General features: G+C 45.6%; 1 protein-coding gene across 2 annotated transcripts in view; it reads right to left on the bottom strand.

Moving 5' to 3' along the window:
- Positions 1 to 25776, bottom strand: part of PAG1 (phosphoprotein membrane anchor with glycosphingolipid microdomains 1) — a 147154-nt gene that overhangs the window by 9040 nt on the left and 112338 nt on the right. For both annotated transcript variants that reach the window (XM_054512557.2, XM_045896327.3), the window contains 5 exons: positions 13777 to 13981; positions 12197 to 12248; positions 8950 to 9046; positions 6635 to 7236; positions 3211 to 3270 (listed from right to left, as the gene is read on the bottom strand). In XM_054512557.2, the coding sequence (XP_054368532.1) occupies positions 3211 to 3270; positions 6635 to 7236; positions 8950 to 9046; positions 12197 to 12248; positions 13777 to 13901 (936 nt within the window). In that variant the 5' untranslated portion in view covers positions 13902 to 13981. The remainder of the gene's footprint in view (positions 1 to 3210; positions 3271 to 6634; positions 7237 to 8949; positions 9047 to 12196; positions 12249 to 13776; positions 13982 to 25776) is intronic.

Here is a 25776-nt window from a genome sequence, read left to right as displayed (position 1 = left end):
TGAAAAAGAGCTCTACTGCTTTAAGAAACAAGGGCAGAAAATATGTTAGATGAATGGTTTGCAAAATGTGGGCTTCGAACTGGCAGCAGCAGGATGTGGGAATTTATTAGAAAGGTTAAGTCCTCGGGCTCCATCCCAGAAGCATTGAATCAGAAACTCAGGGGCATGGGGCCCAGCACGCCCACTAAAGTATGAGAACCACCGAATTAGACTCTCTGACCCACTCTTTCCGCATCAAAGCGGTCTGAAAAGTAGGTCCTGGATTCTGGTTGGCAATACACATAGATCTGTAAAAGCCTCATTTTCCATTAATTTTCAACTTCATAGCATATTACTGGTTAAATAGACATTTACAGACAGGGCTAAGTTTTCTTCAGTGGGAAAAATTTATTTTTATTTGCAACCAGCCAACTCAGAAATGAAATTTGGAGACAATTAACTTACAGGGCACTCTTTCCTATGGGAAAAGTGGGCTACTTTCCAGGCACACCTACTCAGTCTTGCTAATCTACCCCATATAACCTCTACTATCAAGAGGGATTTAATTCTCGTTGGTAATGATAGATTAAACATACTGATTAAGAGATTTTTTAAGAGATCTTTTTGAGGGTTATTTTATTGTTAGAAATCATGGTTGGAAATAAGTAGAAATATCCTTCATTACCTCTATTTATCTTGGCCATAATCACTGACTGATTCAAAACACCCAGGAAATACATGAACATGCCTACTGACAGATGCTTGGCTTCCCAAGTGCAGAGAGAGATTCTCTTGCTTTCACATATCTCACATACTGTGGATGAAGTTTCCAGCTGGCCTCAAAAGCTTCTCAAGACAGGCCTGCCATGCACACACTAACTGGTCATTTGCATGAGAACTTTCCACTGCAGCCTGGGGGCTCTGTTTTGCCAGGCCTTGACAATCCAAACATTCGGAGCTAGAGAAATAATCTCCGGGAAACTCTTGCCATGTTGCTCTGACCCTTTTAATATTAGGGTATTAATATTAGGAATTATTTAAATTGACATTCTCACCTTAGAGATTTAGTGGAAAAATTACTCTTGAAATGAAGATTTAGAATTTCTTTGAAATTAGGAAGAATTAAAGTAAATCACCTGCTTTTCCTAGTGAGGTGCAAACATATGGAACTGAATATCTAAAAGGTGGTCCAAAGAGATGGTGGTAAATCAGAGATGACAGTGAAGGGGAGTCCGCATACTAGCTACACACTCTTCACCTTCAGGGGGAACATCAAGACGAACACACCTTTACCCACATTGTAACAGTGGGGTTGGCCCCTTTCAGCTTCTCTCCTCAACTCTCTTCCCCACAATGCCTGCCATTAATGCCCCTACTCTTTATAATTACTTGGTTTTCTTGGCCTTTATATTCTTTTTAGAAAGTTACAGGCTCTTTTCATTAACTTGCAACTTCATATTATCTCTGGGCAGGAACCTACTGTGCAGATGATGTCGTAAATTTTAACACTTATAAAAGATTCTCAAGTCTTCTGATATTCTATTTGAGTATTTGCCTTCTAGGACTATTACTTCTATTTTGTAGATAGGTTCCTTTCAAGCCCCCTTGCTATTTAGCTTCACAATTTTTCTCTTTTAAATCTTTCATCTTTTTTATTCAGGCTGTAAATTGTTATTATGTTCTCATAAATTACTCTCTACCTTTTCCCCATTTCTCTTTCTATACGCAACCCTTTCCCCATCATTCTGCGAACCTGGGATAATAGTACTGAAAACTCAGATCTCAGTTTCAGTCTGGACTGTCTAACATTCTATTACATAAATACAGAAATAAGTGACTTCCATAAATTATTTTTTCTAAAACATCTTCCTAAAATGACTATATGTGAATCACAGTTCTTTTAATCTATGTTAAAAATTCATCAGTATACCTAGGTCCTATTTTCTGAAACCACAAACAATATAAGATTAGAAGAAAAGGAACTTAAAATTTTACTTGTCTCAACATATTTTAAAGGACTGGTTTCCAGATCTCTCATATACTCTACTTTCTTGTCCCAGGTGGGAGGGCTGTGGTGCAGTGTGGACAACAGACGGCTGGGAGAAGGCAAAGGAGCGGCCACAGGCCTGGCAGGAGGGTGCACTGCCTTAGTCCGGGGAGGGGTGGGCACTGTGCCCACGGAGAGAGCGGTGTGAGAAAGAAACCAGGGGAGCTGCGGACAGTGAGGAAATGGGGTGTCTACGATGATGTCCAGGGTTCTGGCTTGTGCGACCAGGTGGAGAGATGGCAGGTCCATTCCTCGGGGCAGGAAACAGAAGCAAGTGGGCAACATTACCTACGGAAAGCTCTTCTGCTCTTTGAACTTCCAATGTGGGATTGTAGTCTATTTCCTATTTTAATACTCCGTGCAAAGTGCGATAGGAGGGGATGTACCTGCATATGTATGTCATTTTTGTACATGTACCAAATTTATCATGCTAGGAATTCCAGACAGAAGCTATATGCAGCTAGATAAATTAAGGTGTTCAGCTCTCTGAGCCTAGCTTGATGTTATATGTGTGTGTGTGTATGTGTGTATGTGTCTGTGTGTGTGTGTGTGTATATACATATATATGTATGTACATACTGGATTGTATAAGTTTAACGTGTCACTGAGAAATCTAACCGGTGAGTCTTTAGCCCGGTACTTGGGCTCTCTCCCGTTGGCCGCTATGTTTGACTCTTGCGCCAGCCTGGAATTGTACTTCCTGGAGTTACCTGCTCTCGGCCTCCGAAATTCCTCATTAAAACCTTCCTCCTCCATCTCCCAGGCTGGATTAAATTCCCTATACCCACCCGTTCCAATTTCCTGTATTTTCCAACCCATGATTAATTTCCTTACAGGTGATCTTCCTGACTGCTCAACTAAATCTCTCATACTTAAATTTCTCTCTTCTCATTCTATTTTCTCCCCTCCTCTATTTTTTTTTTTTTCCTGATGCTTCTTTCCTACTTAGTTTCTTTTACTTAGGTGACCTGTTCATCCTGTCTTCCTTCTTGTCTTACCATCTGCCAGTCACTCTCTCTGAACCATTATAAAGCCAACCTCCCCAAACTCTGATCTCCAGACATATGCCAAAGAGAGTATTTTAGCTTTTTCAGAGAAGGGTAATGTGACAGTCATTTATGCAAGGAGAGAAACTCTATTCTTTAGAGCTTTGTGGTTATTTTTTTAAAAGCAACAAAACTCACCTCTTCTTCTGTGAGAGTTGGGTCCTCTTCCCGGGACTTGTACGACAATGAACTAAATCTCTGTGAAAACAAACACAAACCAAGGGAAGGTATAGTTTGATCCAACCTTTCTTTTGCATATGTTTTGACACATCTATCTATAAAGATGTTTTCAAATGATTTTTAGGGAAGAAATTTTTCTACAAAGAAATTATGTCAAGCAACTGAGGATAAACACATAAAAAATCTACTGTGTGACTTTTTCAATACTCAGTAGTATTAAATACCCACTGCTCTTCCTGATCACTGGTGAATTCAACCCTCCAGTGAGTCCTTGATGCTGCTCCCTGTCATACCGCACTTGCTAGTACACCCTGTCCCTGCTCTCCTAGCTGTCCACTCCCCACTTTCTTCTCTTTCCCCAGACTCCAACACCTTCTTAACCCATCCTTTCCTAGCTGGTGACCTTGAGAAAACTGAAGAAATCAGAAGACATGTCCATGAACTTGTACCCCACCCTGCCCCCATCTCTGCATTCTTGAATTTTCCTTCCTCCCTGTCACCAAAGAACTCTCTTTAAAGTGACCCCCTCTTTAAAGTGACCCCTTCCTCTTATGCATGAGATCTTGCCCCCTCACATCTGCTCGTGAATATGTGCTCCAGCAAGTCTCCCATTTTGTTTATATCATCATCTTTTCCCTCACTATAAAATCATTCCCACCCACGTGAAACCATGCTGTTAAGTCTCTGATTCTAAAAACAAACAACCCTTCTTCCAGTTCCATCTAATGCCTCATCCCTTTATAGCAAAACCTCCTAAAAGAGTTGTCTAAAAAAGTCGCTCACATAATTTTTCTTTTCCTATTCTCTCTCTCAATCCATTTCAGACAAGTTTCTGCCTCTGACACTCCAAGGACACCAATATCCACTGTGTAACCAACAGGACTCCTGGTCAATCCTCAGCCCTCACTTTCTGATCCATCGCTGTATTTGCCATAGTGGCCACTCCTCTGTCCCTGGACCTTCTTTACTTGGCTTCCAGGACACCGAACTTTCCTGTTTTTCTTTCCTATTTTGGTGTCCTCTGCTGGTTCCTTTTCTTTCCCAGACCTGTGCCCTGGGAACTCTTCTAGATGCCATTTCCACTCATCCAATGACCTCATCTAGTGTCATAGCTTTAAGAAAAACTTTCGGCTGAGGACCTCCAAGTGTACAAAAGTAGCCCAGGCCCTTTCTTATAAGGCTGCTCATTTATCAAGCTACTCTCTGCTGCGTCTACTCAGATATCCAGCATGTGTCTCCAACAAAACACGTCTAGCACTGAATACCCGGTCTTCTCCAAAAACTTGCCTGCCTGCAGTCCTCTCCATTTCAGTTAAGGGTGATGCCATCTTTCCGGTGGCTCAGGCCAAACCTGGGACTCATCATTATCTTTTCTTTCTTTCATTACACATCTGGTCCACCGACAGAACTCCTGGCTCTAGTTTAGCATCTCCCATTACTTCCACCTTGTTCCAAGCCACCATCCATCCTCTCTTGTCTGGTTTGTGAGAATGGCCACCTGATTGGTCTCCTTGCCCTACCCTGGACAGTTGAATTTTATACTATAGTCAGAGCGATCTTTTCCAAACCTAGAGTAATCCATTCTTCTGCTCAAGATTTTCTAATGACCCCTTTTTAATTCAGATTATGAGTAGAGGCCACACAGGATTGGGCCTCTGGTTACCTTTCTACTACTCTTATCCTGCTCTTCCCTCTCCAGCTACACCTGTCCCCCCCTCTTCCCTGGATAGGCCGGGCAAGCTCCAGCCTCAGCACCTTCACACTGCCCCTTCCCCCGCTCCATCTGCTCTTCCCCAACTTTCTCATCTCCTTGAACATGTCATTCAGATGCCGTCTTCACAGTAGGCATACCCTGATCACTGATTCACAATTGTACTCCCACTCTACTTTCCTAATCATTATTCTGTTCTGATTTTTCCCTATAAACCTTAAAACCTTCGAAAATACCATATACTTATGTGCATATTTATGTCTCTCTCCCCCCACTAAAATGTAAGCTCCACGGGGGGCAGGAATTTTTGTTCATTTATATGTTTTGGTCACCAGTGTATTCTCAGCCCCTAGAAGGCTGTGTGGCATATAGGTGGTGCTCACTAAAATCTTCTTGTGAATGAATGAAAAAATGAATGAATATTAAATGTTTCAAGTTCTCTGAATTGCTTAAAATTTAATTAGGATTATCTATAACGGATGTGATGGGTTATCATTCTTGTATTACTACAGAAAGGTAATCTGATTCCCAGATGGGTATTTCCAGACTCTAATGTGATATCTAGAGATATCACTGGTAGCGGTTAGACAATTGGCCTTCTTATCTTTCAAGTCCTTTTAAGTAAAAAAGCCTTAACTGCTTTAGGCACAATGAACTTTACATTAATTATCTTTGGTTATATGCAGGGCAAAACGTTAGACTGCACTTTTGCATTTTATGACTCGGTTCATAAACACCTGTATTGAGGCTCTCAATAGCTGATTTCATGGGTAATATGAAAAGTCGAAATGCATTCAGAGAATACCACAAAGAATGACTTACTTGGTATAACCTATATAACCATAGCCAGGATGCACATTTTGATCATGAACTCCAGATCCTTTTTAAGGCTACTATTGACTGACCTACTTATCCTTCCTACCAAAACCTGAGATGAGAACCTTGCTTTTTCCCGTGTAGAGAATAGAAATTAGATAGTAGTTGCATAAGAAGACTGGGCCTAGTTAAATTCCAAGGAGATCCTGACTACAGGAGATGTGAATTTCAGGCTATTGTGGCTCCCACGTCAGGCTGCCAGAAACAGAAGGCTCAGGCATTGTTAATACATTTTAGAGCTTTGTTGATTATCTAAACTTAAGAGTTACAGGCTATTGTTTTGAAATTGTCACAAAATAAAATCTTTTACTTGATTTATATAAAAGTCTGCATAGAATCAGATAGACTCACAGTGGCACCTGTGAGTCTGTTCTCTCCGTGTGTATTCCTGTGCTCTGATTTCTGGGATCCCGGAAGGGTAAACATCACGCTGCTGCTTGAGCAGCAATGAGCAGAAGAGGCTAAATGTGTGGCAAAGAGTCAGTCTCCATTTAATTCCTGATCTTCAAAATGAAGAAAATAATACTTGGCCCCAATTAGACATGATGTAAAAACTGGAAAATATCCAAGTTAGGTGCCAACAGAGAAATATTTTACAAGCATGCATTTTCTGTATTTTATTATTTGGAGGGGGGAAAAAGTCAAACACAGCTTATGCTAAAACAGCTTTCATCATTCAACGAACCTGAAAGTGTTTGTATGTATTTCCCAGAACAATGTGCCAGTAAAAGCCCCAGGAGGAGCTAGATTCCCAATCATGACAAAAGCACATGAAAGACAACCACGAGAGCCCACCTTGTTGGTTTCGCTGGTCCCCTCTGTGGCTCCTTCCTCTGCTCTCTTGCTCTCTTCCTTCTCCTGAAGGTTTTCATTTTCATCCAGAAGTTTAACGGGGACAGGTGGTGGGGCTTCCTCTTCCAGATCGCAAGAATTTCCAAGAACAGTCTCTGCGTTAACGCTCTGTCGACACTTTTTGTTTCTGTCCACTGATGCATATTCAGCGAAGTCCGCTTGGGGGGCTTGGGGCCCAGGAAGCTCTTTCAGAGTGGAAGTCGACTTTGACCTGCTGCTGTGGCCCTTCCCTGGGTTCACGGCTGCTGCCACCTCCCTAATTTCTTTCACAGTTTCATACAAGCAGTCCTCCACCATATTTTCTTGGGAGGAACTATCCTTGAGCACTTCATACGGCCCTTCCGTCCCTAGGCCCTGGACCCCGTCCACGCTCCTCGCATTGAGCATCGTGTCCACTGCGCTGTCAGGGGGAATTCTGGGCAGTTCCCGGCTCTGATGACATTTTGGCTTCCCCGTGCTGTCCTGGGAGTCCAGCAGATCCGAAGCTGAGGTCTGGACCTCCTCATAATGTTGCATGGAGGTCAGAGTACTGTCTTCTGAAAGAACTAAAGTGGCAGAAGTATGAAAAACGGAGAAAGACAATTCCTTAAATAATTATTACAGTGAATGGATAATGCAAAGTTAAGTTAAATCAAGGTGCTTGCTTTTTATTTGACTCTAAACTGCACATTACAGACGATATGATTGTTGATATTTCAACCACAGCTGAAACTATGTAATAGCCAGCTATTACATCTTTCCAATACACACATTTAATAAACTGACTTGGCTATAAATTTGGTTCACAGTTACTTTCATTGCTTATTAATGGGATTGCTTATTGATGAGTTGCTTAAGAAGCAGTGTGTCTAATGTGACCAGAGGTCGGACTCCGTGAGAGGCTGGGCACCAAAAGGGGGGTGGGGACACGCAGGTGGCCACCCTCCCTGGCCTTACTGGCTGCCTCCTGTTTGGAGGGAATAACTGTAACCATCCCCCTTTCAATGGTCACTTTTGTTTGGCAGACATGATGGAAACAGTGGGGCAAAAGTGTACCCTCAACCGCAAGTACAAAGGGACAGTACGCCCGTGCCTCTTTAAAGGTCTTCCTTCCATCTCGCCGCCCCTTTCCCTTTCCATTTCTACCTCAAATTAGAAAATCAAATGTGAAATTCTTAGATTTCCACTGAAATGCACTGTGGGAAACCATTCAGTCATCCCTTTATCAAATGCTTATTGAGGGCCTACTATGTGCCAGAGACCATTAAAGTGCTGGAGATACATCAACAAAGCCTAGCCCTGCCCTTCTGATACTTAACATTGTAGCCAACAGTTATTAAATGACTGTTGCTCCATTTTATAGTCTTTATATATAAGTATGAAAAGTGTAAGTACATACGTATAAATGTGTACTTAAATATATATCTACGTTCATGCATATATTTATCTTATATACTTTCTATATAATATATAGTCCTTACATATTATATATAGTCCTGCTATGTGTATGTACGTGTGTGTTTATAACAAGGTTTTTAATTTTTTTTTTTACTGGCTAGACTGGGCTTCTGTAAGACCCCTGGAGCCCAGGCCCGTGTCTAACCCAGTGGTAGGCACCACTATGTGCGTACTTAGTCATCCCAGAGGTGCAGATGAGTGATGAGCTGACCCTGAGATGGGAGAGCAGCCTGAGTTACCCAGGGGGGCCCGATGCAATCATGAGGGTCCTTTTAAGTGACAGAGGAGGCGGGAGAGTTGGGGAGAGAGGGGGAGATGGAGGGAAAGGCTAGCAGCCAAGAAATGCAGGCAGCCTCAAGAAGCTGAAACGGGAAGGAAATGGATTCCCCCTGGAGCCTTGAGGAGGAAATGGAGCGCTGCTGGTACTCTTGACTTTAGGGCTGTGCGTGAATGCATTTCTGTTGCTCTGCGGCACCACCGAGTTTGTGGTAACTGGCTGAAGCAGGAATGTGCCGTTGTTTCTTCACTGGGAAGTTGTAACAGGAGCTGTCCTACAGGCAGTAATACTACTTCTAACAACAGTGATCTTACTGGGTAGTTGTAAGGATGAGTTAGGATACAAATCTTAGAGCAATGGCACAGAGAAACCAGTTAATAAATACTAGCTTTTCATCCAAATGAGCTGTTCTGTGCTAAAACGGGTAGGAATACCAAGAGTGAGCAGGAACGCATTGCCTAGGTTTTGAGCTACGGATTTTGAAATGACTTCTGTCTCAGGTGACGAGGCCTGCGTGGAAAGCTGGTCCCTTCGCAGAACCTACCGTCGCCATTGGTGAGGATCCCGTTGTGCTCGCTGCCGGCAGGCGCGTCTGTGGCCAGGCTAGTTACCGAATGGCTGAACATCTCCTTGTCGGAAGGCTGCGAAGCAAACACACACGAGGCATCAATCAGGCTGTAGGCAGAGGACAGCAGCCCTGGCTTTGTCTAAAAATTAAAACAGCAACAACAGAAACCCAAACCCGCTTAAACTCAGTGATACCAAGCAACCGTGAGTTGCTCTGCCGTGCTGGTCACATCTGGAGTCCCAGCAGCAATCAGCGCCTGGTGGTCAGTGCATCGGATCACGTACAGAAACACGTCCGTCATGCTGCACCGCTCTACTGGACAGAGTTGTCCCGGACTCTCAGGACCCTGGGAATCTTACAAGACCGTCGGCAGGGCTTTCTACCTGGTGCTCTACAAGTGGGCTACAGGTAGGGCACGAGGGATCAGTCCCCTTAGCTCAAGGTGAAAAGGGGACCAAGAGCCCCGGTGCTGGTCAGAATTGCCTCCAGCAGACAGCAGGTTCATTGTTTGTACCACAGGTGCTATAAGATGCTGTTCTTAAAGGCATGCCAGGCCAGGAAAAACATGCCACCTGAAGGGAAGACGAGAAGGTCATTGATTTCTGAGACTGTTTCATAAGCAGCCAGGTCTCTGCTTCAGGATTCACAAGAACAGCCATACGTTAACTAGCAGGTTTGCAAACTTATTGTCACAAAGTCAGGATGCCTGGAGGGAAGAAGAGCAGTGAAGGTTTCCCTGTTGGGCTCGAATGTGGAGATAGGACATGGAATAGGGCGCCAGGCTGAGCTACAGCTACACGTAGTCACGAAGGAAGTTGGTAGCTCACGGGTTTCTTTAAATGCCCAGCTGGTTCCCTGTGGCGGTCTGAATCACTGCTGATGCGACCTGTTCCCACATCCTTCTCACAGGAGACGCAGCGTGCGTGACCCCGGACGCCACACCTGGACCATGTGCCGGGAGTCCACATGGAAAGTTCTGATTTAAACAGCTCCAGAAGCGTGGCCAGTTGGCTTCCTAAATTCTCTAACTTCTTACTGGGAACCAAATAATCACAGCAACTAGCTCACGCTGTGTCATGAACCCTTCCTGCGAGTCTGCTGTGTCGGCGTAATGCTGCTCCTGACTGAAGAGTGCCAGGAGGTGGGGCATCGCGTTAGGGTGCCAGGAACGAATGGCGCAGAGGCTCATAGCACAGAAGGGTCCCACCCGGACAGGAGTCAGGGGTGAAGGGGGAAGGCCTCAGGCAGGCTTATGACAGCATCACAACCTGCTGAAGTAGCATAATCGGTCTTGGCCACTACGTCTACTCTCAGCTTCCGGGACAGAGGGCCCGCAGGGGAGCCCGGAGTGAGCCTCCCTCTCTCTCTGAAGCCCCAGGTGCAGACTCCCGGACGCCCCCGTGCCTCGGGATTGTTTTAGGCTAGAATTTAGTGGTGGCTCCTCTGGGGCTTAGGAGGGAGCCGGGATGTAGAAGAGCTGGGATTGGGGGGCTGACCACAGTGGCTTCTCTGGCCTAAACGGCGAATCTGCAAGTTGAACAAGATTTAGAAGCTGAGAGGGAAGCTCTTAAAGAGAGCCGGGTGGACAGGCTGTGTGCGGAGCTCGCAACCAGTGCCCATGTGAACGTGTGCGCTCTCGCGCTCTCGCGCGCACATCTGCATGAGGGGCTGGGGTGCTGAAGGATACGGTACGTGAGAGTCTCCGTCTTCCGTTCACCCGCCTGCCACTCTCCTGTCTCACCCAGGGCTGCTGCGGCCCCGGGGTGGACAAGCAGGCGCTCGAGGTCTACCACGGGGCTCTCCAACGTGAGCCTCCGGCAGAATCACACAGCAGGCGGCTTGCCCGCAGGGCAGGCCACCCTTGAGAACTGCGGCTCGGCTCGGGAAGGCCGCGGGATGGAGCGCAGAGATGGAAGCCCTTCCTCCTGCCCCAACCTCACCTTCCAGCTGGCGCGGAGGAGCACGGGGGCGGTGAAGGAAGCCGCCGCCTGGGACCTACAGGTGGGAGGAGCGACAGTAGAGCGGCCCCCCGCCGGGCCCCGACGCCACCACAGCAGCAGTCCGTGCCAAGAGAGGCGCGGGGTGCAGCTGAGAAGTGGGGTTGCCGACCAGAGGCGGTGCTGGGAACCCAGGACAGCAGCGGGTGAGGTGCGCGCGCACAGAGGAGGCGGCTAGGGAGCCCCGACAACTTCCTGTCTGCTGCTGGGGATCCACGAGTCCCGCCCATCCGTAGGGCGGGAGACTGGGAGCGGAGACCCTCCTGGGGCTCTGCCTCTGTCTGCTGGCTACATGTTTCCCACCCGCTCCCCCAAAGCAGCTTTTCCCTGATCTTGAGAAATTCCGTCAGGGACTGGAAACACTTCTCTGTTTTCACACTGCCATGGGGCTCAAGCAAGACGGATGCCGTCTGCCCTGCCACTATGGGGTGGCCCCGCCGCCCCGCTGCTAGAATTGCTCAGCCAGGTGAGGGCATGACCTGAGTGGAGAGAACAAGGCAGGACCGGGACGCTCAGGCTGCTCCTCACCAGGGGGGTCTGAGGGGCTTGACCGGCCGGTAAGAAAGGAGGGCCGAGGAAACCTAGCTGGGCCATATCTCTATAAGATGAGGCCACGTCCGAGTCCTTCTAAAACAGGGAAGCTTGCACAGAAACACGCAGAGAGGAGAGACCACGTGGAGAGACACAGGGAGAACAGCAGGTGACAGTGAAGGCACCCAGGAGCAGCAAAGATCGCAGGCAAGCCACCAGGAGCGAGAAGGGCCTGGAGCAGACTCGCCCTCCAAGCTCTCGGAAGAACCAGCCCTGCGGACACCTTGATCTCCATTTCTAGCCTCCAGAACTCCAAGACAATACATGTGTTGCTTAAGCCCCACAGTTTGTGGTCCTCTGTTACGCAGCCCTAGCAAACAGCTACAGGGCTGGAGCTGGGCAGAGGCGTCCCTGCGTCCCTGCGGTAGTTGGTAGGCTGGAGCTCTCGAAGGATCTCTCTGGCAGCAGCATGATTGTATCCATTTCAGAAACCCTCCCAACCAAGCCGGCTAATTGCACAGGCCTCTAGGCATGCTGAATAAGAATCCTACAGAGAGAGGGCACAGCCTCGGTGGCCAGCTAACTCTGCTGGGTTCTTTCCCTCTGTTTCCTTCAGCTCGGCAGCTTGTGGGCACAGTGCTTAGATAAGCGGCTGATGTTTTAAAACACACACAGACATGTGCACACGGGCTCACCACGGTCATCAGGTTCTCATGGTCCCCACTCTGCTGCCTCGGCTTCTTCTCTCTGAAATGGAAAAATAAAACATTGCTGTAATATGAAACATGCCATCTAAAATCAAACATACACTCCCCTTTCTATCCTAATATTTATCAACTTTTAAGTCTCTCTTTTAAGATCCTGGTTTATTTTGCCAAGGAAGCAAAAGCTGGACAGTGATTCTGTCACTGCTTTGCAGGCGTCGGGGTCTGAGGGGGTCAAGTCACAGCATGAGACCCGTCACCTCTCTGGCTCTCCCCTTTCTCCCAGAGTAGAAAATATAAGTTTACAACAAGAGGACTAAGGCACGTTCCTGGGTAGAAACTGTTCATATCTAGAATACTAGAAAGGATTTTGCCTTTTTTTTTTTTTTTAAAGAAAATGCAGACAATTCTCTACTGTTCATTTGTCTTAACTCAGAATCTTTGCTAAGTTGACTGCACACTGCCATGGGACTGGGAAAATAATGAAAGAAAATACAAATTTTGGCACGTCGGGAAGGATGCATGCTCTCAGGATGAGTCATATGTACTTCCAGTCTATGGAAAAGTCCATCGAATAAAAATAGAATTTATTTTTACTCAGGATGGTCTAAAGAAAGCCATCAGTACTAGAGACTGCATTTCCCATGTATGTACGAGGCAACAGTGACACCTAGTGGGAGTGTAAATAATTACAGGCAGGCCCTCCCAAGGGCAGGGCAGCCAACTCTTCTGCCCGCCATCTTCCTGATCAGACTCAGACCCAGCTGCAGAGCCCAGGTCCACACTGGGCAGGGATGAGAAGGCTACTTGGTCCAGAGAATCTGACTTTACCCCTTTTGATAGAGACCTCAGGGTCTCTGCTGAAGTTACAGAGGAGGGTTTGGAAGAGGGCTGGCTGGTCTGCACCAACCCACCCGGAGCCTGCCGGTACCCTAACAGTGTTGGAACACCTGGGAAATTACTTCCTGCTAGGAAGAATGTTGCTCCTGAGCAAAGATCTCTTTTGGGGGAGTACAGACACTTTATATGAGGGAAACATGGAGGGGTGGAGGAGAAGTGTAACTCTAAAAAAACACAAGATTATTTCTTATACAACTCATCTCTCTCATAGGAAAATTCATCTGTTTCTTAAGAAACAGTAGGTCCAGGTTACCAATCGTTAATCAAATGATCCTTTCAAACCATGTAACAGCAATACTTCGCAGTAACTCTCAAGGGCCAGCAAAAAGAGTACCTTTAATACACATCAGACTTAGATTTCCCCGTGTCCATAGATGCGAAAAGACAACATTCATTTCAACAAGGATGTGCTCAAAAGAATGGCAAGAATTTCGTTCTGGGAAGTTTTGTACGTGAGGCTTCTTGCAGTTGCACCTCAGCAGAATCAGATATGGATTTTCATTCAGCCTCAAAAAAGTGTCCTGGGATGCTAGCTGAGAAGTTAATTTTAACACAGGGGTTTCTGTGAATGTTTATGTAGTGGGATTCCTACATGCTTTTCACGTGAAGAATCTTCTGGGTACAGGAAACGGGTTACTTTAGGGTTCCAGTGGATACACCTTGGCTCTCACCTGTCACAACTGGAGCACAGAAAAACGAGGAAGCTGATGAGGAAGAAAGTGGCGACAGCGGCCAAACTGCCCCACAGGACCACCTGCACTTGCCCGCTGCTCAGCATGCTCCCCGGGGGTCCCATGGTGGGAGCAGGAAGTGGCACGAGCTGATGGAGTCCGTCAGTCCTGCAGACGGGGGAACATGGGCGCGGGGTGCTTCGTCCTGCAGAGAGACCAGTGTGTTTTGAAACAACTTCTCACGTGAAGTGACAGAGTCTTGTAACGAGTGCGTGTCAGGAGGAAGGCTCTGAGCAGAGTCAGGGAGGTGTGTGCGGGACGTGCTGGGCTCGCCTGGACACCTGCCTCTGGCCAAGTCCCCTCTGTTGTCTAGGCCTTTGTTTTCCTCACCTAGAAACGTACAGAGTGGGAATGCTCAGTGTTTGAGGCAATGGGTAGCTTATTTTGATATGTTTGGGGATAGATTCTTAAGGTCTTCAAATAAGATCCCATGTATTCTATGGCAAATAAATGCTTATTTGGATTTTTTTTTCCAGAGCAGTGTAAAGTATTTATTACAGCTTTCAAAAAATGCAGTTCACATCTTCCCCACCTATCTTCCTAGCTCCCAAACCTACCTCTCTTTGAGAAGATTGAAGGCTGGTCCAATTAATGAAAGAGAATGTCTTTATATTCACCTTCAGAAGTTATCTATTGTGACTTTGTGACTATTTTCAGGGCCAGCTTTCACTGAGCTTCTGTGAGCACTCCATAAGTACATTTTCAAATGAACAGATGAAAGTATGTGCTAAGAACACATCACCAGAAGCAAATAAGACCTATTTATTAAAAAGTACAAATTAAGCATAATAGCTGTACCTAGTACATTTTAGTACCTGGCATGTCCTGGGACTCTTGCTAAATGCTTTCCTCATTTAATTACTGCTACCAGCCTGTGAAGAAGGCCCGGCTCGTCCCCATTTTTCAGACAAGAAAGTTGAATGGCAGAGACATTAATAATGTTCTCCCAAGATGTCACAGGTGCTAAGTGGCAGGGTAAAGATGTGAGTCCAGTCATTTCTGACTCCAAAACTGTCGTCTTAGCCCTTAGAGGAAACTCCCTCTCTGTGGGGGCTACTACGTGCTCCCTGTTCCAGCGACAAATCTTCTAAATGAAAATGGTCACCTCGGTTCTGTGAAATATCTTAAGAGTTACAGATTTTGAAAAATTGAGCAGTATATTAAAAATTAATGATTATCCTGGGAGATACAGGCTTCCAGTTATGGGATGAATAAGTCACAGGAATAAAAGGCAGAGCATAGGGAATACAGTCAGTGGTACTGTAATAACGTCTGGTGACAGATGGCAGCCACATTTCTGTGAGCAGAGCATAACCTATGGAGAAGCTGAATCACTGCGTTGTACACCTGAAACTAATGTAACATTGTGTGTCAACTAGATTGAAAAAAAATTTTTTAAATTAACAACGATCTCTTGTCAGAGGCCTTGTTTAAAGAACATTTACTCTGCCCCATTCTAGAATATTCTAACTTAAAAGGAACAGCCTTTAACTTAATCTCAAGTTTCATGAATAAAGTAAATTATTATCTTAATTAGAACTCAAAAATTTTTTTTCCTTGTAGGAGACTGTCCATATCTACATTGTCATTTGCTTCCCCTGAAGAGCTGTGAGTACGTTTCGGGAGCACCGCCCTGTGTGCATCAGGCCAGCACCTGGACGGCTTAGTGCCACACGGGAGCGGCCCTTGAAAGCACTCGGAAAATAAAAGCCATTTTGGCAAAGGCGGTTCAACTGGACCAAATTTTCTCCAAGGGCAATACATACATTTATTTGAATATTTAAGATCGAAGAATAATCAAAAGCTGGAGAAAAGAAACTTGTATCCACAATGTATGCAGAGAGTATTCTAGATGAAGTCCATGTTTTCCTTAGGTCCCTGAATCAACACGAACACTCCCTAATGCTCTGTAAATATATAAACGTACAACTTCCTGTGTAATACAGAACGTCTTTCTGCCGGTACTGGTTATATATTATGCCTGTAAACAATACACGCATACAGTAATGGATGGTCAAATTGCTTCTGTGTGTTTGCCCCTGGACAGCTGTAACTGAATGAAAATAACCACCGCCTCTCTTGTGGTTTGTTGAAGCAATGAATAATTCACTTTAAATTTAGACTACAAATTGGCACCACAATCAGTTACTAAAATATATTCAAGCAAGCACATAAACCATGGCGACCTATGAATATATATGAAATAAATTTTTACATACAGGCCCAAAGCATAACACATTTTAGGAAACACAAACAAAAGAGATCTGTTGTGCAGGCATTTGCGTGTTCCCTCCTTCGTTCACTCACTCACTCATACAACAGATTTAATCAATGTCTATTTATAAAGTGCCAGATTCCTAGAAAATAGTTTGCTGTGTGAATTATTCAAAAGCCAGATATCCATCCAGCAAGCTAGTGTGGAATCTGTAGGACCTTCCTCCATTTCTGTACATGCTTCTCGTCTCGTCTCTCTCTCTCTCAACGGGGCAGGCGGGTAGAATACAATGAAGTATGTGGGGTGCCCAGCCTATCGAAACAGTGTAGGGAGAGAGAGGATGAAGGTGGATTATTACGAGCTATTGAATAAAAGATCTAACTCAGAGAAAATGTGTCAAAGCTCCTGGCTCACTCCCCTTCAACTAAAATTTGTTGAAAAGCTACCAAAAGAACTACTTTTTTCCTGGACAAGGAAGAGCATGATCATCATCGTGTTTCTGAGACAGCTACGTTGTAATCCCGAAGGACGAGGGCTCCTGTGGTCTGGGCAGCTTCCACCCGTCAGAAGCCTCAGAGTGACGCTCCACAGGAAGCCCAGGTCCCAGCAGTGGGCAGTGCAGCAAAAGCAGCGCCCCCTTTACGGGCCTGGCTGAGATCGGGGGGGTTTGCACACACTCGCAGCAGATCTGGGGCGGGGCCATTCCTATTGTCGAGAAAGTCTGCGCCAGTTGTTATCCTCTCTTGGTCTCTTCCTTTGTCTGGACTTCTGCTTCTGAATTCTCTTGCCCATTCCTTCTCTGATCCTCTCCTTCCATTTTGGGGTCTTATCTACAATTAAGTAGGACTCTGTGTCCAGATGGACCACTCCCTACCCCCCCATGTGTGCAGATGCACATATGACTTCTATGCTCTTTTTTCCTGCTGGGGATGAAAGTACAGGCCTAGTGTGGATGGTCCGGGGTTGGCCTTTCCCTCCAAGACTAGACTTCATGTGTTGGTTTCACTGAGGTTAAACGCAGTGCTCAGGGGCCAAGTTAATGTGTTCTGAGCAGTAGGGGATCGGTGTCTTTCCCCCTGGCTGGAAGGCTTCTATCAGGACTAGCAATAGCGGGATAGAATAAGAGGACAAGAGGCACAGTGTTTGGGAAGTAAAAAGTCACCCCGAAAAGGAAGGGCTCCTGCCACAATGATGACATTTGCCGGACCATACACTGTGCCCCTTTACCAACCACGTTCCATGTGGAAAAGAGAATCGAAGGCTCCAAAGTCTGTGATACTGTTCCTGAGGACCATCTTATTTTCTGGTTATGTGTGTATCAAGTACGGTATTTTCTGAGTATCCAGAATTAATCTGTAGCAGCAGGACAATTTGGACACCATGAACAATTTGGGGCCGTCCCTCATTGTTTTTATATGGAGACATTTAAGCCTCTTTCTTTCAATCCTGTTCTTACCTGACTCAATAAAATTGCGTTCAACTGTGGAATATTAGTTCTTTGAAGTTTGAAAAATATTTCATTGTCAGACCACATGTGTAAATATTCTTTTTTTTTTAAGATTTTATTTATTTATTTGAGAGAGAGAATGAGAGAGAGAGAGCGAGTACATGAGAGGGGGGAGGGTCAGAGGGAGAAGCAGACTCCCCGCCGAGCAGGGAGCCCGATGCGGGACTCGATCCCGGGACTCCAGGATCATGACCTGAGCCGAAGGCAGTCGCCCAACCAACTGAGCCACCCAGGCGCCTGCATGTGTAAATATTCTATGAGTTACTCAACACAGGGAAAAGTAACACCATTCATTGTACCTCAGCTAACACTTATTATGGCACCCAAATGCCCTACTAAGTTGAGTTGAAGATCATCATATTCATGAAAGATTAATAGTTGCATATCAATTATTTTTGTTTTAGAATAGACCTCATTATTGGCTGCACTGATGTACATTCACAGCTGAGGCTGTCACTTAATACAATGTGTGATATTGTAAAATAGAAAATCCCCGCACCCCAATTTTATATAATTCAGACTATTGTGGGGACTTGTCATTTCGCCCTGAGAAAGGTCAGGACTTGAGGTTACAGAACTTCTGTTGGGGATTCTCTGATAGGATCTGAAAAGCTGGTCTGAATAATTATTTTGGACAAAATTATTTTGCTCCATAGTCTCTTATATACATTCATGTTCTTTTTTTTTTTTTTTGCATACACATTTTTTTTATAGATTCTTTTTTTTAATTTTTATTTTTTTATTCTTATGTTAATCCCCATACATTACATCATTAGTTTTAGATGACGTGTTCCATGATTCATTGTTTGTGCATAACACCCAGTGCTCCATGCAGAATGTGCCCTCCTCAATACCCACCACCAGGCTAACCCATCCTCCCACCCCCCTCCCCTCTAGAACCCTCAGTTTGTTTTTCAGAGTCCATCGTCTCTCATGGTTCGTCTACCCCTCCGATTTCCCCCGCTTCATTCTTCCCCTCCCGCTACCTTCTTCTTCTTCTTTTTTTTTTCTTAACATATATTGCATTATTTGCTTCAGAGGTACAGATCTGAGATTCAACAGTCTTGCACAATTCACAGCGCTTACCAGAGCACACACCCTCCCCAGTGTCTATCACCCAGTCACCCCATCCCTCCCACCCCACCCCCCACTCCAGCAACCCTCAGTTTGTTTCCTACGATTAAGAATTCCTCATATCAGTGAGATCATATGATACATATACATTCATGTTCTTAATACGTGATTTCAATGTTAGAAAAAACGACGGCCTTTCACTTTAAAAGCAGGTGCCACTATTAACCACAAGGTGTCAGTAGAACACTAGTCTCAGCCCCAATCATCAGCCTCTTCAGGGAGAGACAGTTCTGCAGTTTGTGCTTTGTGCTAGGTATTTTGTCTTCATTAGCTAGTAGACTATCAGCCACCTAAATCAATTCCAACAGGAAAGAAAACAGAAAACAAAAACCAGATGAAATTAATGAAAGGTGACGACCAAATGACAGCTCCTTGGTTTTTTAACTCTCTTAACTGGTAGGCGCTCTGATCACAGCAAACTGTGTAAGTAACAATTTGGTAGGGTTGGGATGGCCAGAGAGATTAGCAATAGAAGCAGACACTTTAATTCCTCTGAAGCAGGCTTCGGTTGGTAATGACAGTCATTACCATTTTATAGCTGTTCTAGTCAACTCATAATTAAACATGATAGAAACCACACCGCTCATGACCCCTCACTGAAAGACATAATAAGGAGGTCAGGACACAACCCCATGGGAATTCCTCCTTCCTGGTCATTACCAGGTGTGGGAACCATGAGGTAAAATGACGCTTTATGAGCTACAGATCAGCCAAACAAATTTAACGATAGCTGAGGAGCCAAATTCTCTGCTGGGCTCCTGTCCTGTGAGGCACAAGGGCAGATGCACAGGCTAAGGCTAAATTAACCTCTCCATACAATTCTCATCCCCTGAAAGAGTTTTAAGCTCAAGTATTTAAATTCAGGTAGATTTCTCTTCAGATTAAAGAGACTCTGATACAGGCAAGCTGCTAAGCTGTACTCTGGCTGAATGTTAACCGGGTCTGCTCTAAGCATGGGGAGCCACCTAAACCAATGTTGGTCATCCATCTTGCTAAGGCACAAAGGTTCTCTGCCACATAAGCTCATCACAAAGATGTCCCCATTTCTTTTTTTTTTTTCCCCTGAGTTGGAGAAAATACACCCAAAGAGCAGAAGGTGGTGAAGGACTCCAAGGTAAGATTTTTCTTGATGGTAGTTTCTTGAACTATAAATTTTAAAGCATCACTATGGAACAACGACTTGACATTTCTTCCTCCGCGGCTTAAGAGAAGCGCAGCACCTGTGAGCACGTGAGAAAGGGACCTGGAAATCTTGAACGTCACTAACTGACCCTGTTATCAAGGGTTGCTGCTGAAGGCAGAACGAGCCAGGCATTCATTCTAAGAGCAAGTTATAAATCCTGGAGGCCATCTGTCAGTGTAACCTGATTACTTTTCATATGTACCAAATGTATTGATCCACGCAGGAAATGTGAAAGCTGACCCTTTCAGGGGGAGGGGTCTGTGTGGCTCTTGCTTGTCTTCAAAAATACGTTAAACTTACTTTACATCAGTAATATAGTTTATTGCTTATAAAAGCCCCATTGCCATTTAGGTTTTTTTGTCTTTAGAAAAGCCAAGAGGTAAGAGACTTTGATGGGTAAGGAATAACTTCTAAGGTTGCTTTTGTTCATATCCTGACTTGAAGACCAATTCGCAAGGTTCATTTTTTATTTTTTTAAAGATTTTATTTATTTATTTATTTATTTATTTATTTATTTATTTACTTAGAGCAGGTGGGGGGGAGGGGCAGAGGAAGAGAGAATCTCAAGCGGACTCCACGCTGAGTGCAAAGCCCAATGAGGGGCTCAGTCTCATGGCCCAAGATCATGACCTGCACTGAAATCAAGAGTTGGATACTCAACAGACTGAGCTACCCAGGCGCCCCTCATTTTTTGTTCTTAATGGTAAATCTTGAGAAGGAGAGAGAGGGAAAGCTACTGATGGAATCTTAGAGACCAGAGGAGATATACAGGTAAAAGGGCTTTATTATGCATAAGCAAGTCTTAATGGAAAATGTGCAATTTGGGCTTTATGGTCTATCTCTTGTGCCCTGCATGTTTGCTCATCTAAATTCAAAGTTCCTTAGGGGTGGGGTGGGGAAGGTGTCCGCCTCATTTCCCACCCTCTTCTCAGCATCTACATAAACGCGAAAATAGGAGCCAATCAAGAAATTTTTTAACTGAGGGGCGCCTGGGTGGCTCAGTCGTTAAGCGCCTGCCTTCGGCTCAGGTCATGATCCCAGGGTCCTGGGATCGAGCCCCGCATCGGGCTCCCTGCTTGGTGGGAAGCCTGCTTCTCCCTCTCCCTCTCCCCCTGCTTGTGTTTCCTCTCTCACTGTGTCTCTGTCAAATTAAAAAAAAAAAAATTTTTTTTAACTAAATACTTATTTCTGTAGGAAAGACGAGACTCTCAAAATGCAAGTTCAATAATTTATAAGGTAAGGGAGAGAAGGAGAATAAAAGAGATGAGCACATCAAGCAAATAATTAAAAAATAAGCCAAGTATGTCTTAAGGCAAAACCCTAACTCCGGAGTAAACACCGCTCCCGGGCTTCCTTGTACTGTCACCGAAGCAGCTGAGGGCTCTAGAGAAAAAGCACAGCAGCGGAAATGTCGGTGCGTGTGTACGCGCGTCTTCGCCAACTGCAGCCGGCCTCTCAGCGCTGGTGGCCCCACTGTGTCCCCCGAGCTCCCGCCGATCCTCTGACCCCTTCTTGGCAGGGGCCTTTCATGCTTTCCCGTCTCTTCCCGCCCTCAAAAGGCGCCGGGGCTTCCATGTCTCGAGGAAAGAGGAGCCTTGACTATTCTTGGCTCCCCTTCTCATGCGTTTCATCTGATGAAAGCCTAACCACGCTTTAGATCTCAGTTTAAGTGTCACTTCCTTGGAGCAACTTTCCGGAGGCTGCACTTCAGTCCCCCTTCCCCCTGCGAGGGCACACACACACACCAGTTTAGTTTAGGCCCGTTTTGTAAAAGACTGTAAAGCTTTTTCCTTCACGGCATTATTCAAAACTGAAATGATGAAGCTCTTCGCTGTCTCCTCCGCTGGTCGAAGTTCAAAATGGGGCCCTGCGAACAGACCTATCTGGTTCACAGCTGTAGCCCTAGTGACCAGCACACGGTAGGCACTTAATAAATAACCTGAATGAACTAACAGTCGAATGAACTAATAGAGCAGAGGAGAAAAAGCATCCACGAGAAGGTGAATACTGATCAGGCCTTCAGAGATTTACCATCTCTGTAGAAGGAGAGAGAGGGAAAGCGGATGAGAAGAAACTGCTCTTTCTCAGTCTCTTCAAATGGTGTTAAAATTCCACAGGGACATGAGGAATATCAAAAGTCCGCTTGTCAGCCTCCCTGATAGACAGATTTCCATGGTACTGCCTCCCTCCTCCCATCTAGGATCATCTTGCCTCTACCCGGGGCCTGGAGAGACCTACCATGTATCAGTTCTGACTCAAAGGCTTGAAATAAAAAACACTGAAAAAGCCCAAGTGAGTATGTGCTCTGTACCAGCCCCTCTTCTGCACGTTACGTTATTTCCTCCTTACGGTGCTCTGGTGGAGGTGAGGAGCCTGAAGCTCAGAGGTTAAGTACCGTGTCCAGGGTCACATAGCTATGGGTGTCCTGACTCAGTGTCCCCGGCACTTCACACTCGTGCATGGTGCCCAGCAGTGTGTTCTCAGGGAGCACGTGGTGGCCAGCCCCACGCTGCTCACCATCCCCAGCTGTCTGCCTGTTGGGGACATAGGAGCCTCACCCTTCTTCCTGGCCCTTTTAACTTCCCTCTATCATGACTTGTTTTTAGCACCAGAGGGAAGAATGTTCACTCTCTTCTGGTTTGCTCACTGCTCCTTCTCAGCCACGTACCCTCGCACGTCCTCCTTCCGGGGGACCTAGAGTACCTTCTGGCCCCTGCCGCAAGAGCTTTGCTGGATCCCCGTGAGGATTTGCTGTTTGCCTGAAGGTCAGCTTCCAGAGACCAAGACTTCACAGTTCCGCGCTGTTAGGCATTGTTTACACTGTTTTTATTTGGCTTCTTAGGTACAGTGATTGTGATTCAGCCAGTTTCTTTTTCATAATAGTAAAAGATGTAACCAATAACAACTTAAGTTTCTTTGCTGACAGGTTCTGAAATTTACTGCTTGACCTAAATGCCTCTCAAATCCTCCATTCATGGCTGATGATATTTAAACGATCAGATGTATTTTAGCAGCTGGTCTGACTGGGGGTGGACAGCTAATTACAAATGCTCCAGTATCCATCACATACCAATTAGCTTCTACCAAGCCCTCACCCTAAACGTGCTATCTTGTTTTTTTTTTTTTTTTAAGATTTTATTTATTTATTTGAGAGAGAGACTGAGATAGAGAGAGCATGAGAGGGGGGAGGGTCAGAGGGAGAAGCAGACCCCCCGCTGAGCAGGGAGCCCGATGCGGTGCTCGATCCTGGGACTCCAGGATCATGACCTGAGCCGAAGGCAGTCGCTTAACCAACTGAGCCACCCAGGCGCCCACATGCTATCTTGTTGAGACTGCACATCAAAGGGTGCTTCTTCTGGGAAAGGTGAACTCTCAAGACGCAAGAGGCGGAGTGGAGAGTAGACGGCAACATAAGTCCTGTGCCCGAGGAATCCCACCCTAGCACTGGTTTCATGGTGAGCTGGAGCAGAGTTAGATAAAGCAGTCGGCTGTCTCTGCCACACCTTCTCCTGTATTTCCACATCCTCATGTAAGGGCGGCTGACGTCAGAGTGCATGTTTTCCCTGGGTGCGGGCAAGAACGTGGCTCACCTTGCCACCCGCTGCCTGGTGCGTCATGGTCATCCTCGTTCTCATCTTGACTCTATTTTTAAAACACCACAAATTCTTTATTTCATAGAATCAGCAGACAAAATCCTTTTTATTGACTCCTAAAAAGCACAATCAAAATCTTCAGAAAACATCCCTGCAAGTTACTTGCTCCTGCTACTGGGGACTCCTCAGTGCTGGGACTGGTTACATCCGAGTAAGTCAGAACTTGTATTTGAAAGCACAGGTTCTCAGGGCTCATCATCAAGGCTTTCTGCCAGGAACGGGGTGCTCAAGGGCTCTAGAAGATTCCCAGGCCCCTTGCAGAGAAGTGGCAGGGCAAGGGTTCCAGTAGAGCAGAGCTTCTCAAAGGGTGGGCCTGGACAAGAAGCCTCAGTGTCTTCAGGGAAGTTGTTAAAAATGTAGAGTTCTGGGGGGCACCTGGGTGCCTCAGTCATTGAGTGTCTGTCTTTAGCTCAGGCCATGGTCCCAGGGTCCTGGGATTGGGCTCCCTGCTCGGCGGGAAGCCTGCTTCTCCCTCTCCCACTGCCCCCTGCTTGTGTTCCCTCTCTCGCTGTGTCTCTCTGTCAAATAAATAAATTTAAAAAAAAAAGTATAATTCTGGGCTTGCCTGAGGCTTATGAATCAGAAAGTCAGGGTGGGGCCCATAATCTCTCTCTCTTATTTAAGATTTTATTTATTTATATTAGAGAGAGAGAATGCAAGTGGGGGAGGGAGAGGGACAAGCAGCCTCTGCACTGATCACAGAGCCCGATGCGGGGCTTGATCTCATGATCTTGAGATCATGATCCCAGCCAAAATCAAGGGTCCGACGCTCAACCGACTGAGCCACCCAGGGGCTCCCCCCTTTATCTCTGTTTTAACAAGCCCTCCAGGTGATTGTGATGCAGGCTGAATTTGAGAAGACTGTTCTAGAACAGACTTCAATATATCTACAGATCACTTGGGGATCTTGTTAAGATGCAGATTCTGAATTCTGTGTTTCTAACTGGTTCCCAGGTGAGGTCTAGGCTGCCGGCCTGAGGACTACATTTGGAGTAGTACTAGGATACATGATCATCTTCCTTCCAACTAGGGCTGAAGGGTCATCCAGCCAGATTCCTGGTGAATCCTTGGTCTTCAACTCATTCAAAGTTATATGAAGACAAGGCCAGAGCCCCCGTGTCCTAGGACTTTCTTGATTCCCATAGAAGTACTCCAGTAAAAGGCAGCTTTTTACCAATCCAGAATGGTAAGTGGGATGCCAGTGAGTGGACACGTCACTGTGTGTTCTTTTCCACAACACGTTCAACCACGCCCAAACCTCCCGTGCCTCATTTGCTCCTGAAAAATGAGGTCATTTATAGGGTTTCTGTCCAGCTCTGAGACTCTTATCATTTTATGAAAGTAGCCAGAAATTCCTCAGGTCTAAAATAAAAATTCAGGACTTTCCACCCAAAGGGAGATGTCGACCCAGCAAGAACATGAAATTCTCAGGGTGATCAATAGTTTCAACTGCCCAGAAAGCATAGTCTTAGTCATTCCCAGGAAAATCTGACCAGGCCGCAGCAGTTACAGGAACGTCAGGGGGAACAAATCACAGGCAGCCCTTTTAGTCAGTGTCCAGTGCCAGGAATCAGTCCCCACGGCCCCTGCAAAACATCAACTCCACTTGCGGCAAGCCCACCGCTGAGCACGGGCAGCGAGGCTGACTTACGAGTCTGTTGTCTTCGTCAACATCTAGCTGGCATATTTACACATTTATAATTCGTATTTATAACAGCCTTTGAATAAAATGCAAAGACAAAACTAAAAATGTGCAGATGGGCATGCACCTGTTTTGGAGAGAGAAAATGCCGCTGCTGGAAGCTTCTGAGGCTTTTCAAAGGCATATGCCCAAACTTAGGACGATCTTACAGAGAAAGCAAGTCTGTAAGGGAGCTAATCTCCAACCTCAGTGTCTGATAAGCCTGAAGAGGCTCCAAATGTAATAAAACATTCTGGAGAAGTTCTCTGTCTCTATTATTAAAGACGGTCAGCTCTTTGGGTTGGTTTCATTAGTTTCTTGACTAATCTCTCTGATATTTCTTACTCTTTAACACGAAGGTACAAAGTGTATTTTACTCTCGGACACTCTGTAATTCATCAAAAAATAATTGTTAAATACCTACTATGTCCCAAGCACTGTTTCATCTTCTTGAACATGAGATCACATGGGTCTGAGACAACGTCATTGTAAAATGTAATATGCAAGAGGAGAAAAATGTTTCCAATCAAGTTCCTAATACAGCGCTACATTTTGATCAAAGATTTT

Source organism: Mirounga angustirostris, unplaced genomic scaffold, assembly GCF_029215605.1.
Source record: "Mirounga angustirostris isolate CCGP_5_RB_7025 unplaced genomic scaffold, mMirAng1.0.hap1 SCAF_4, whole genome shotgun sequence".
Lineage (NCBI taxonomy): Eukaryota > Metazoa > Chordata > Mammalia > Carnivora > Phocidae > Mirounga > Mirounga angustirostris.
The sequence above is the reverse complement of the archived record's forward strand: the minus strand, read 5'-3'. Positions and strand labels throughout refer to the sequence as shown.